This window comes from Oncorhynchus kisutch, linkage group LG1 (assembly GCF_002021735.2).
Source record: "Oncorhynchus kisutch isolate 150728-3 linkage group LG1, Okis_V2, whole genome shotgun sequence".
NCBI classification, from domain to species: domain Eukaryota; kingdom Metazoa; phylum Chordata; class Actinopteri; order Salmoniformes; family Salmonidae; genus Oncorhynchus; species Oncorhynchus kisutch.
Window position 1 is genome coordinate 59,897,915 of NC_034174.2, and position 15,211 is coordinate 59,913,125.

The window sequence follows — 15,211 nt, forward strand, 5'->3', positions numbered from 1 at the left end:
AAATCCCTGCTGCAGTGTGTGCAAACCTGGTCAAGAACTACAGGAAACGTACGATCTCTGTAATTGCAAACAAAGGTTTCTGTACAAAATATTATGTTCTTCTTTTCTGATGTATTAAATACTTATGTCATACAATAAAATGCAAATTAATTACTTAAAAATCATACAATGTGATTTTCTGGGATTTTGTTTTAGATTCTGTCTCTCACAGTTGAAGTGTACCTATGATAAAAATGACAGACCTCTACATGCTTTGTAAGTTGTAAAATCGGCAGTGTATCAAATACTTGTTCTCCCCTCAAGAGCTCAAGAGTTCGACATGGAACATCTTCATTATTAGTTCTATCTGGTCATTAGTTTACATCTTATACAACCAACACTATTACGATGGATTTCAGGAAGGAGCTCTTGCCAGAGCTAATGTATTAGATTAGCTTTTTCGCTGTTGGTCAGGTGAGAAGTTCTGGTGAAGAGGATCCCTGTGAGTACTATTTCACGCATACTACTTTTCACAAAGAAGTGTTTGTGTGTCTCACAGTTCAACAGGCGTACGACAGAATCTAGCTCTATGAAATACTACGATGAGTGGTGTACTATATTGGGATTATCCACAGACAGTTTGGGAATCAGAAGCAAGGCCTATGGTATGCCTCAATTTGCACACTTACACGGAATAAGACCCTCCCTCCCTCTGTTGTGTACTCCACATTGAGAGACTCCTATTCCTGGGGGAGAGAAGACAGAGAGGGAAGAAGGAAAAAGGAGGTCTGTGTTGTCTGACTTTACACACATTCATACGCTCTCGGGATGAGGTTCGAGGAGGTGCTGGACGAAGTGGGTGGCTTCTCCAAGTTTCAGTTCCTGGTGCTCCACTTGCTCTGCTTGCCCAGGGTCATCCTCCCCCTCCACTTTCTCCTGCACAACTTCATCTCAGGTGTGCCTCCGCACCACTGCGCCCTCGGGATCCCTGGAGATGGATCCGAAACCCTGGCCGACCCCATGACATTGGCCCTCAGGGTCCCTCGTGAAGCCGACGGCTCCTTCAGCTCCTGCAGGGCCTTTGCCACTCCGGTGACCCTTGACCTTGGCCACTCCAACTACACCAATGTGTCCATGTCGGTGCCTTGCCAGGACGGCTGGGTGTACGACCGCTCCCAGTTCACATCCACCACTGCCACCCAGGTAATGTCATTATTAACAGGGCGGCAGGGTAGCCTAGTGGTTAGAGTGTTGGACTAGTAATCGAAAGGTTGCAAGATTGAATCCCCGAGCTGACACGGTAAAAATCTGTCGTTCTGCCCCTGTTCTACCTAGTTAAATAAAGGTTACTTTTTTTTACATTTTTATGAACACTGTTGTCCACAATGGTGGTCTAGTAGTCTAAGCTCCTACCTCCAGAACACTTGTACTGGTGGGTTTGATGCCTTATGTAGATGTAATGTCATGTTAATGTGCTTATAGATGTCTAATGTATGCTTCATGAACATGCAGTTCATTTTAATTGTTACTGTTTGTGGTTTCTGTCAATCAGAAAAAAAAGATCAATCTGTAAAACTTCCCCAATATCATTTGTTTCCATGACTACAGTAACTCCAACTGAATATTTGATAGAATGGTGGTTAGCTTGTGTAGCTATAAATAGCACTGTCATTGTAATTTTTTATACATGCATATTTTACCAAGAGATGGCCAATCAGATTCATAACCACAGCACATGTAACACAGTGTACAGTAGGCCAGCAGCATGCCATCCTGCATCCCACTGCTGGCTTGTTTCTGAAGCTACACGGGGTTGGTCCTGGTCAGTCCCTGGATGGGAGACCAGATGCTGCTGGAAGTTGTGTTGGAGGCCCCGTAGGAGGCACCATTTCCACTGGTCTAAAACAATATCCCAATTCCTCGGGGCAATGGTAGGGTGCCGTCTTTCGGCTGGGATGTTAAACAGGTGTCCTGACTCTCTGTGGTCACTAAAAGAGTCCATGGCACTTATCGTAAGAGTAGGGATGTTAACCCTGGTGTCCTGACTAAATTCCCAATCTGGCTCTCATGCCATCATGGTCACCTAATCATCCCCAGCTTACAATTGTCTCATTCATCCCCTGTAACTCTTCCCCAGCCCCGTTGCTGTAAATGAGAATGTGTTCACAGTCAATTTACTTGGTAGAATAAAACAATTTGTATCCATTCCATTGGTTTTCATTTGTTAGGGCTTTACCCATCTTCGATGAATTGTATGACGATGTGGTGGTTTGTGGTAATGAGGTATTTGTGATGTTGCAATAGATGGTTTGTACATAGGTTATATGTGTTCCATTAACTCTCAACAATTATTCAACTAACTATCCACTAACCTTCCCCGGGCGCCGATGATGTGGATGTCGATTAAGGCAGCGCCCCCACACCTCTCTGATTCAGAGGGGTTGGGTTAAATGCGGAAGACACATTTCAGTTGAACGCATTCAGTTGTACAACTGACTTGGTATCCCCTTTACTCTAATCGTAAATTGTAGCCCCAACCAAAGCCTTCACGTGAGCAAGCTGTTGCATATCAACAGAGATTCAGTTGATGAGTTGATAGGGTGATAGATTGAGCATCAACAGATCTATTGTTGACTATCCAAATAACGTGTGACCTATGACTTTGTCACACTCCCAGGCATCATGTGCTCCATCATAATGTGCAGCTGGGAATTACCAAAAATACGTCTTCAGTAAATCTGTTCTTCTGCCATCCGTAATATGCTACAGTTGAAGTCAAAAGTTTATACTCGTTTTTCAACCACTCCACAAGTTTCTTGTTAACAAACTATAGTTTTTGCAAGTCGGTTAGGACATCTACTTTGTGCATGACATAAGTAATTTTTCCAACAATTGTTTACAGACAGATTTTTTCACTTAGAATTCACTGCGTCACCATTCCAGTGGGTCAGAAGTTTAAATCAAAATCAAATCAAATCAAATTTATTTATATAGCCCTTCGTACATCAGCTGATATCTCAAAGTGCTGTACAGAAACCCAGCCTAAAACCCCAAACAGCAAGCAATGCAGGTGTAGAAGCACGGTGGCTAGGAAAAACTCCCTAGAAAGGCCAATACCTAGGAAGAAACCTAGAGAGGAACCAGGCTATGTGGGGTGGCCAGTCCTCTTCTGGCTGTGCCGGGTGGAGATTATAACAGAACATGGCCAAGATGTTCAAATGTTCAACTAAATGTTCAACTAAATACACTAAGTTGACTGTGCCTTTAAACAGCTTGGAAAATTCCAGAAAATTATGTCATGGCCTTAAAAGCTTCTGATAGACTAATTGACATCATTTGAGTCAATTGGAGGTGTACCTGTGGATGTACAATTGATTATCACAGTGAGGTGAGTTTTGAAAGCATGATACTGTTTTGTGCGTTTGATGTGATTTTCTAGGCCTACCTTCAAACTCAGTGCCTCTTTGCTTGAGATCATGGGAAAATCTAAAGAAATCAGCCAAGACCTCAGAAAAGAATTGTTCATCCTTGGGAGCAATTTCCAAACGCCTGAAGGTACCACGCTCTTCTGTATAAACAATAGTACGCGTGTATTAACACCATGGGACCACGCAGCCGTCATACCGGTCAGGAAGGAGACGCGTTCTGTCTCCTAGAGATGAACATACTTCGGTGCGAAAAGTGCAAATCAATCCCAGAACAACAGCAAAGGACCTTGTGAAGATGCTGGAGGAAACGGGTACAAAAGTATCTATATCCACAGTAAAATGAGAACTATATCGACATAACCTGAAAGGCTGCTCAGCAAGGAGTAGCCACTGCTCCGAAACCACCATAAAAAAGCCAGACTGCGGTTTGCAACTGCACATGGGGGCAAAGATCGATTTTTTTGGGGAGAAATCTTACTTTTTGTAGAAATGTCCTCTGGTCTGATGAAACAAAAATATAACTGTTTGGCGATAATGGCCATCGTTATGATTGGAGAAAAAAGGGGGAGGTTTGCAAGCTGAAGGACACCATCCCAACCGTGAAGCACAGGGGTGGCAGCATCATGTTGTGGGGGTGCTTTGCTGCAGGAGGGACTGGTGCACTTCACAAAATAGATGGCATCATGAGGAGAGAAAATGATGTGGATATATAGAAGCAACAGCTCAAGACATCAGTCAGGAAGTTAAAGCTTGGTCGCAAATGGGTCTTCCAAATGCACAATGACCCCAAGCATACTTCCAAAGTTGTGGTAAAATGGCTTAAGGAGAACAAAGTCAAGGTATTGGAGTGGTCATTACAAAACCCTGACCTCAATCCTATAGAAAATTTGTGGGCAGAACTGAAAAGGCGTGTGCGAGCAAGGAGGCCTACAAACCTGACTCATTTACAGCAGCTCTGTCAGGAGGAAGGGGCCAAAATTCACCCAACTTATTGTGGGAAGCTTGTGGCAGGCTACCCGAAACGTTTGACCCAAGTTAAACAATTTAAAGGCACTGCTACCAAATACTAATTGAGTGTATGTAAACTTCTGACCCACTGGGAATGTGATGAAAGAAATCAAATCTGAAATAAATCATTCTCTCTACTATTATTCTGACATTTCACATTATTAAAATAAAGTGGTGATCCTAACTAACCTAAAACAGGGAATTTTTACTTGGATTAAATGTCAGGAATTGTGAAAAACTGAGTTTAAATGTATTTGGCTAAGGTGTATGTAATCTTCCGACTTCAACTGTATGTATTCAGGGTGTTTTCTTTGGGCTTCAGCTCATAAGCCTATGTGATTGCATAAGCTCTAATATTCGTATGGATGTTTTGAATGAATCATCATCTTAGAAAGAACTGTCCATTTTGTTGTGTTAGGCTTTGAAACAACATCCACAACGACCATGTTTTACACTCAGTTTCAACCTGCTGTTGAACTTCTTTCTTTAAATTGATCATCACAGTGAGGTGAGTTTTGAAAGCATGATACTGTTTTGTGCGTTTGATGTGATTTTCTATTTCATTTGCATTGATGTCAGAGGGGTTAGAGAGACAACAGAACACTGAGTACCAGGCCATTAGGACACGATGGTCATTAGTGAGCTGGGTACTACTAAAGCATGTCCAGAGTGCATAAGAGGAGATTACCGTGACTCAACTGCCACGTGGAATTTTATGCGGTCATGACTCATGACTGCCAGTGTTTGCGGTAATATGGTCACACTGCAGCCCAAGTCTTTACCCTACATGGTTGACCCAAACCAAACTGTGCTGGCTTGGATCATTTCTTTTCACATTGTAGTGTGAAAGGCCTTGTATGATGTTCTATCACACCTTGGGATGCTTGTGGAACTGGGGGTTAATTCGGATTTATGAACCTGTTTATTTATTTTTTTCACAGTGGGATTTGGTGTGTGACAGTAAGAAATTAAACCAGGCCGTTGCTACTTTCTTTTTCATTGGAGTCACAATTGGTGCAGTTATATTTGGATACCTCTCAGATAAGTATGTTATTTATCCTATTAGAATCTAATTATTCTATGGTAATAACTGTGACAAGTATTTATCAATACTAATGTTCCCAAATTCAACATTTACAGTACATGCATGTTACCACTTGACCACAGCAGCCTGCATACAATCATAATTTACAAAACATAGGCTTGACCATGTTTCAAAACTGTGTAATCTTTTGTCAACAGGAAACAAGAAAATTGGCCTTGCTTTCTTAACACGGTCTCGATAGAAGTAGACAGTCATACATTAGCTGCAAGACTAATGGTCACAATAAAAGAGAATGTCCTTACTTACTAGATGCTACAAATGACAAAATGTGCGATACCATCAGAATCGATGACCAAGTTAGTCAGGTTAACGTTTGGATTAAGGTCAGAGTTTGGGCTCTGTACTTCTGTATTTTGTGGCAGACATTCAGACAGTGAAGACTGCTGAAGGAACTCTGACTCTTTCCCCTTTCCCTCCTGCTGCAGATTTGGTCGGAAGCCCATGATCCTAGTGTCCTTCGTGGCCAGTGCCGTGTTCGGAACCATGTCTGCCTTCTCTGTCTCTTACGTCATGTTTGCCGTGACCAGGACCCTCTGTGGAGTCGCACTGACGGGAATGACCATTACCACTCTTGCCCTGAGTACTATCATGATCTTTAACCCCCACTGGGGCTTCCTATAACATGATATGTGTTGATTAAAGGGGCAATCTGCAGTTCAAACAACAACAATGCAGCCACACTCAAATTAATAGACAGAGCTATGGATGCAAGGACTGAACATCCACTGGGAAATGTAACCCCTCTCACATTTATAGACAAAGCTATGGGATGCAAGGACTGAATATCCCATGGAAAATGTAACTCCTCTCAAATGTATAGACAGCACTCCAGATGCAAGGACTTACAGTCCATGACATCCACATTATATTTTTAAACAAAGCTATACATGGTTAGTTTACATTCTTGTTTGAGACCAATAAAGGTATAAGACGTTATATTTTGGGTTATGATAGTGAAAGACCCGTTTGAGGCTTCATCAAGAATTGAAATGGCCATTGAACAGACTCCCAGATCCCAGACAGTCGTTTTAAAGCAATGGGCCCAAATTCAGTCGTAAAGGACTACCCTGACAACACATAAATGCTATTTACTGTACACGGAGGTAAGTTGCAGTTGTGTTTTTCCCTCCAGGTATAGAGTGGACGGACATTAAGCATCGCACCTTCACAGGGACCATTATCAGTCTGGGCTGGAGTGTGGGCAATATGCTCCTGGCCCTCCTGGGATACTTCATACGAGACTGGAGATACCTCATGCTGGTGGTGACGTCCCCCTGCATCGCTGCCATCATCTCCTGGTGGTAAGAGGGGGCTAGAAAAACTCCAGGTTGGGGGCAATGCCATTTCAATTCAGTCAATTCAGGAAGTGAACTTGAATTTCAGTGTAACTTTATAAAGGACAGTATAATTCTGACAAATGTCTTTACACTTGAAATGTCACAAAATCTCATTAAACAGACTATTTAAAGAAAGAAAGGACAGTGTCTTACAGAATTTTGCTGTGATACTATAGAAGTGGTTTTGGAGCAAGACCTGAATAGCCCATAGTCAATAACATCATAGCCATGACATACAGTGCATTTGGAAAGTATTCTTCCCCCTTTCCCTGTTCCACACTTTGTTACATTACAGCCTTATCCAAAAATGGATCATTTTTTTCTCATCAATCTACACACAATACCCCATAATGACAAAGCGAACACAGATTTGTAGACATTTTTGCAAATGTATTACAAACAAGAAACTGAAATATGTTTATACAATTTGGGAGTCCACCTGTGGTAAATTCAATTGATTGGACATTATTTGGAAAGACACACACCTGTCTATACAAGATCCCACAGTTGACAGTGCATGTCATAGCAAAAACCAAGCCATGAGGTCGAAGGAATTGTCCGTAGAGCTCTGAGACAGGATTGTGTCGAGGCACAGATCTGGGGAAAGTTACAAAAAATGTCTGCAGGGTTGAAGGTCCCCAAGAACACAGTGGCCTCCATCATTCTTAAATGGAAGAAGTTTGGAACCACCAAGACTCTTCCTAGAGCTGGCTGCCCGGCCAAACAGAGCAATCGGGGGAGAAGAGCCTTGGTCAGGGAGGTGACCAAGAACCCGATAGACACTCTGACAGAGCTCCAGAGTTCCTCTGTGGAGATGAGAGAACTTTCCAGAAGGACAGCCATCTCTGCAACACTCCACTAATCAGGCCTTCAATGTAGAGTGGCCAGACGTAAAAGGCACATGACAGCCAGCTTGTAATTTGCAAGGAACCTAAATGACTCTCAGACCATCATAAACAAAATTGTCTGGTCTAATGAAACCAAGATTGAACTATTTGTCACGTCTGAACGAAAGCTGGCACCATCCCTATGGTGATGCATGGTGGTGACAGCATCATGCTGTGGGGATATTTTTCAGCGGCAGAGACTAGGAGACCAGTCAGGTTGAGGGAAAGATGAATGGCGCAAAGTAGAGAGAGATCCTCGACGAAAACCTGCTCCAGAATGCTCAGGACCTCAGACTGGGGCGAAGGTTCAGCTTCCAACAGGACAACAACCCTAAGCACACAGCCAAGACAACGCAGGAGTGGCGTCGGGTCAAGTATCTGAATGTCCTTGAGTGGCCCAGCCAGAGCCCGAACCCGATCGAACATCTCTGGAGAGACCTGAAAATAGCTGTGCAGCAATGCTCCCCATCCAACCTGACAGAACTTGAAAGGATCTGCAGAGAAGAATGGGAGAAACTCCCCAAATACAGGTGTGCCAAGCTTGTAGCGTCATACCCAATAAGACTTAAGGCTGTAATCGCTGCCACAGGTGCTTCAACAAAGTACTGAGTAAAGGGTCTGAATACTTACGTAAATGTGATATGTCAGTTTTAGTTTTATACATTTGCTCAAATTTAACATAATACAGAATGACATAATACAGAACATCAATAGACACGAACAGCTCAAGGACAGAACTACATACATTAGAAAGTTGCCAATGGAAAAGAAGATGCACGTATGATGTGTTCCCACCTGTTAGCGTTATGCAGTACATCTAATGTAGAGTTACGAATGAAACAAAATGAATAACAGTACAGTGATTGATGAAGGATTAAAGTGTATTATTATTATTAAAGTTGATTAATGAATCAATGTGCTAATGGTTTGAATCTCCGATTTTGTGTCCAAGATATAATCCTGTTACAGCAGTGGATAAAGACAAATATAATGTCCAGGATTTATTTTCTTCATTTAGGTGGATACCAGAGTCTGCCAGATGGCTACTGGCCAATGGCAAAGTGAAGGAGGCAAAGAAGTATTTGGTGCAGTGTGCCATAATGAATGGGAAGTATGGTTATGCTGCAAAACTAGACACTGAGGTGAGTCCACCAACCCAGGTGCACACTGGGGACTCTTTCTTCTCGGTGTAATAGTGTTCTGCTATCAGGGTAGGGGTCCATTTAAATTCCAATCAATTCTGAATTCCAATTCCACATTTTTCTAATTGAAAAGAATTGAAGGGAATTGGATTTGTAATTGGAATTTCAGTACACTTCCTGAATTGCCTGGAATGTAATTTGACCCCAGCCATGGGTGCTATCAAAAAATAAATGTACATTGCCTTCAGAAACTATTCACACCCCTGGACTTTTTCCACATTTTTTTTTGTGTTACAGCCTGAATGAAAAAAATATGAATATTAAAATATCATAATTCTTGAGTCAATAACTAGGCTATTCAACCCTTTTGTTATGGTAATCCTAAACAAGTTCAGGAGTAAAGATTTGCTTAACAAGTCACATAATAAGTTGCATGGACACACTCTGTTTGCAATAAGTGTTTAACATGATTTTTGAATGATTACCTCATCTCTGTACCCCACACATACAATTATTTGTAAGGTCCCTCAGTCTAGCAGTGAAACACAGATTCAACCACAAAGACCAGGGAGGTTTTCCAATGCATGACAAACAGGGGCACCTATTGTAGATGTGTAAAAATATATTTTTTTTAAACAGACATTAAATATCTCCTTGAGCATGGTGAAGTTAAAAATACACCCAGTCACTACAAAGATACAGGTTTCCTTCCTCCTGAGAGGAAGGAAACCACTAAGGGATTTCAATATGAGGCCAATGGTGACTTTAAAACAGTCACAGAGTTTAATGGCTGTGATAGGAGAAAACTGATGATGGATCAACAACATTGTAGTTAAAAGAAGGAACCTTGTACAGAATAAAAATATTCCAAAACATGCATCTTGTTTGCAACAAGGCACTAAGGTTATGCTGGAAAAAATCTGGCAAAGTAATTAACTTTTTGTCCTGAAAGTGTCATGTTTGGGGCAAATCCAATGCAACACATTACTGACTACCACTCTCCATATGATCAAGCATAGTGGTGGCTGCATCATCTTATTGGTATGCTTGTAATTGTTAAGGACTGGGGAGTTTTTCAGGATAAAAACAGAATAGAGCTAAGCACAGACACAATCCTAGAGGAAAACCTGGTTCAGTGTGTTTTCCACCAGACACTGGGAGATGAATTCACCTTTCAGCAGGATAATAACCGAAAGGCCAAATCTCACTGGAGTTGCTTACCAAGAAGACAGTGAATGTTTCTGAGTGGCCGAGTTAGTTTTTACTTATATCTAATGTAAAAATATGGCAAGACCTGAAAATGGTTGTCTAGTAATGATCAGCAAACAACTTGACAGAGCTTGAATAATAAAAAATAATCCTAAAAAATGTAAATCCACAATCCAGGTGTGGAAAGCTCTTAGAGACTTACCTAGGAAGACTCACAGCTGTAATCACTGCCAAAGGTGCTTCTACAAAGTATTGACTCCAGGGTATGTAAATTAGATATTTCTGTATTTCATTTTTAATACATTTTCTAAAATGTATAAAAACATATTTTCACTTTGTCATTATGGAGCATTGTGTGTAGATGGGTGAGAAAAAAATATCAATTGAATCCATTTTAAAATCATGCTGTTACACAACAAAATGTGGAATAAGTATGAATACTTTCTGAAGACACAGTAAATACATAATTGAATGAAATGTAAACGAAACACCATCATTTTTTCATGTCTTAAAATACATGTGTTTGAGAACAAATGGATAAATCCTGAAATTCATCTAACAGTTGAATGAAAAAAAGTTGTCTTGGAAGTTTTACATTTTGTCCAATTGTATTTTAAAATATGTTTTTGCAAAGCTCTGCTTATTACCTATTGAGCATTGTAGAATAAAATGTCATCAACATTACAGACCAAAATTATTCTACTGATGACTAATAAAAGATATCTGAACATTAACCTCTGAACTTTATATTCTAATTCGTTCTTATCTTAGACTTTGAGGAAGGTAACTGTTTCTGAGGTTGCCAATAAGGACTATTCCTACTTGGATCTGGTCAAGACACCCAAGCTCAGGAAAATCACTATTTGCTCAGGAATATTCTGGTATGAGGAAAAAATGTTTCACCCTTGACCTTTTCGATGAGAGACAGACAATTAGAGAAGCTGCCTGTCCCTAAGCTAGGGAGAGTGGAGTATTTGGGAAGAAATGTGTGTGTGTGTTTGTGCATGAGTGTGTTTGTCTCCAGTTTAGGCCTGAAAGGTCTATGATTCCACAACTCCACCCATAACTTTGATTGGAGATATATAGAGTCTGCCTGCCCCTAAGCTAGGGCGAGAGTGGACTTACTGCTGTGAAGAGAAATAGGTGTGTGTGTGTGTGTGTATAGTTTGTGTGCATGCATGTACATTTGTGTCCAGTTTAGGCCTGCAATCTCCATGATTCCACTTTCAACACGTTTTTATTAAAACATTCTGCCCCATAAAATGTTTCCCTTGCATACTTTCTTTCACTTACTCATATTTTAAGTTTCCCCAATTACTGATTGTAATATATGTTGAGCACTCACTGCGAGTAATGTTTTTACCTATATTTACCTCCCAAAAGGTTTGCTGTGTCGTTCGCATACTATGGGATCAGCTTTAAGATTACAGGGTTTGGTCTGAACATGTACCTCACTCACTTTGTCTACGGCGCAATTGAAGTCCCAGCCAAAGTGGGGGCCTACTTCGCCTTGGATCGCATTGGCCGAAGAAATGGCCAGGCGTGGTCTCTCATCATCACGGGAGCGCTGATAGCTCTCAATACCGCTATCCCCACAGGTAGGTTATTAAAAATACTCTATGCACACTCATCTTGGGTTTCAGGTCCTGTATTGAAGAGTTTCTGCCATATTAAAACAACTCACAAAATACTAAATGGTGACATTGATATATGCATATCACAGTTGCTCTTCTCTTATCCTGGGACTTTTATCCAGAGGCGTAATGCCCATAGGGAGCACTCATGGGCATCCACCGTACTGATTGTTGTGGCATAGTAAGGCCCAATCGTAAGAACTTCCCCAAGGCCATTATTGTGGGAAAGCTCCAGAGAGGTCAGAGTGTAAAATGGTCTGCAAATAATGTAATGGCGTGTTGGTGGAGGGTCAAAAGAGATTGTCTGTCCACAAACAGCTCAGGGAAGGACATCCTCAAACTAGTGTCCAAGTTCAGGCAGAATAAACATATCTGTTCCAGAGCTTTATTAATGGATTACAACAAGAAAATGAGCAGAGTTGACCATCTTGACCAACTGAACAGCCAATAGAATGTTACACGCACAGGCAGAAATGGTGGAAGTATGTGTTTTGGGGGATGCTCAACATTGCCATCATAAATGCATACATTGTATGAGGGAACCTGCAAATGCCCCTTCCCATTAACCGCAGGCGCTGGTCCCTGAAGGCATTTAAAATGCCCCTTGTGCATTCACTTTGTGATGGCTATAGTGGTAGGGAAGGGGGGAGCCAACAGTGTGGCACAGAAGGGTGTGGACCGAGTTGTTACTCATCATTTGAAAGCAGGTCACTCTCTGGTGAAATTTAAAGGGCACAAGAGAGGGAGTGGTGTGCATCCGGAGTGGACGCAGGGCAAAGAGTGGGAGATGTGTAGAAACCTACTTTGGGTGTTCTACTTGTTCTGTGCTACTTTAAAGGATGGAGTCATGTTTTCCAGAAACTCCATGTCATGTTGTAGGCTAAATGCAAACACTAATGTGACAGTGTGAAATATGAATAATTTGTCCTACAAATCTTACTGGGAAATTGTTTTTCAAATTGTCTGTTTTCTATTTTCTCTATCTAATACTTGTTGCATTCACTGAATTGTTGTCAAAGTAAGCTACTATTTCTACATTTTGTGTCAGGCCTGCTCTGTATAATTGTTGTTGAGAGAGGTTATCTACATTTTGTGTCAGGCCTGCTCTGTATAATTGTTGTTGAGAGAGGTTATCTACATTTTGTGTCAGGCCTGCTCTGTATAATTGTTGTTGAGAGAGGTTATCTACATTTTGTGTCAGGCCTGCTCTGTATAATTGTTGTTGAGAGAGGTTATCTACATTTTGTGTCAGGCCTGCTCTGTATAATTGTTGTTGAGAGAGGTTATCTACATTTTGTGTCAGGCCTGCTCTGTATAATTGTTGTTGAGAGAGGTTATCTACATTTTGCAAGTCTCTGAATAGTTGTTCCCCTAGTCAAATTTTTGATAATTTAAAAAAACATTAATATGTAAATAATATTTATACATTTAACAGATTATACTTGGTACATTATGAGTGAGTGATTTTGTCAAATTTATTCAAATGTAATACTACTAGCCACCTAGCAATTTTGTTGGTTTTAGCTAACCCAGATACACTATATACAAAAGTATGTGGACGTCCCTCATAACTAGCTATCAAGAAGTTATTTCAGGCTATCAATCAAGTCAAAGCCAATTTAAGCTTGATGTCGGAGGCTTCATATGGAGGGTGCGATTCAATTTGGGGAGCCTCCGGAGCTATGCTTAGGCCAAATCAAGCTCCATACTGCATCGCGGTGCGCCACTCAAATTTTGCAGAGATGCAGAGAAGCATATTTAGTTTCTTTAAAAAAGTGGTGTGCTTAGATATATAGAAAAAAAAACCGTATTCTTGTACATAGAATTAAGCATAATGATTGCGGCTCTAGATTGCTGGAAAAAGCTGTTTCATGTGTTTGAAAAATACAAAATTCTCCCAACTTACACCCCTCAGCCATCCTCACATACTTTGTGGCACCTCAGATTTGGGGATCACAACGCCCCTGTTCTTATCCTATCCTTCTTGTTTCTTCATACAGAAAATGCCCTGGTTCGCACTTGCATAGCCGTGGTGGGGAAGGGTTTCTCAGAAGTTGCTTTCACTACAGCTTTTCTCTACACAGCGGAGCTCTATCCCACCGTTCTCAGGTAAGTGGGACTGTGAAACTAGCGCCATAACTTACATCTATATGCACACTACTCCTATATCACTTTAAATTCTTTGATGATGGTTGAACTGTCTGATTGGTCATTCTCAAACCTTTGTCATTCTTAGTCTTCTACGTTTCCCAATTCTGCTTCACAGAGTCTACTTTGTCCACTATGGATACATTTGTTTCCTCACATTTTAAGAGTTGACTGTGAAATTTAAGTAAGAAACTAGGAAACTTTTCTTCATGAGACCCCAGGATAGACTGTGGTAACACGACCTTTGCACTCCCCTCCTCCTACAGACAGTGTGGTTTAGGTTACACCTCCTTCATCGGGCGTATGGGGGGCTCACTGGTCCCCATGGTCATGCTGCTGGAGGACTATTGGGTGTTCACGCCCCCACTTATCTTCGCCGCCACCGCCATTGGCAGTGGCTGTGTGGTCTTCCTGCTGCCCGAGACCATGAATGTGTGTCTTCCGGAAAACATCCTCGACGTAGAGGAGGGAAGGTACTGTCAAACACACTCTGCACAATAAGCTCTCGTTTTCAGTCCGTAAATACAGACTGGGATAAACAATTGAAAAGTGTGACAGATTCTGTTCAAACTCGCTAGATGATAGTTGGCAACCATTGCTGCTCAATTTATTAGCTACTGTAAAAATATTGAATGTTAATATGACGAGTTCAGGTGGCTAATTGTTTTCCTTTTTTTTGATAGGCATAAGCGCACATCTAGAAATGATGCCATGGTTGAGTTGAATGAAATAAACTCACTACCGGTAGCATCAGCATGAGATAACTCCCAAGGCTGCTGCTGGTCATTCAAATCCAGTACCAAGTCCTGACCTGAAAGCTCCCCAAACTGCTGAATTGGGGAAATGATTTCCTACAATGGTCATATCCTAAAAACGTTAGAATGATGGATATTTTCCACTATATCATGTATCATGCATGTCACTATTGTATATGTCACTATTGTATTGTCTATATTAATTAGATGTGTAACTCATGTACAGTTGAAGTCGGAAGTTCACATACACCTTTGCCAAATACATTTAAACTGAGTTTTTCACAATTGCTGACATTTAATCCAAGTAAAAACTCCGTCTTAGGTCAAATAGGATCACCACTTTATTTTAAGAATGTGAAATGTCAGAATAATAGTAGAGAGAATGATTTATTTCAGATTTGATTTCTTTCATCACATTCCCAGTGGGTCAGAAGTTTACATACAGTGTGGAGAACAAGTATTTGATACACTGCCAATTTTGCAGGTTTTCCTACTTACAAAGCATGTAGAGGTCTGTAATTTTTATCATAGGTACACTTCAACTGTGAGAGACGGAATCAAAAATCCAGAAAATCACAT

The 15,211-nt window shown here is 41.0% G+C and overlaps 1 protein-coding gene across 1 annotated transcript; it reads left to right on the forward strand.

The window, feature by feature from the left end:
- Nucleotides 1–712: 712 nt before the first annotated feature.
- On the forward strand, nucleotides 713–14,920 carry slc22a7a (solute carrier family 22 member 7a). The gene is made up of 10 exons (XM_031835202.1): nucleotides 713–1,182; nucleotides 5,357–5,460; nucleotides 5,946–6,100; nucleotides 6,653–6,821; nucleotides 8,763–8,886; nucleotides 10,867–10,976; nucleotides 11,479–11,693; nucleotides 13,730–13,838; nucleotides 14,144–14,350; nucleotides 14,561–14,920. The coding sequence occupies exons 1-10, from the start codon at nucleotides 808–810 to the stop codon at nucleotides 14,634–14,636; spliced, it is 1,644 nt and encodes a 547-aa protein (XP_031691062.1). The 5' UTR covers nucleotides 713–807; the 3' UTR covers nucleotides 14,637–14,920.
- Nucleotides 14,921–15,211: the final 291 nt, after the last annotated feature.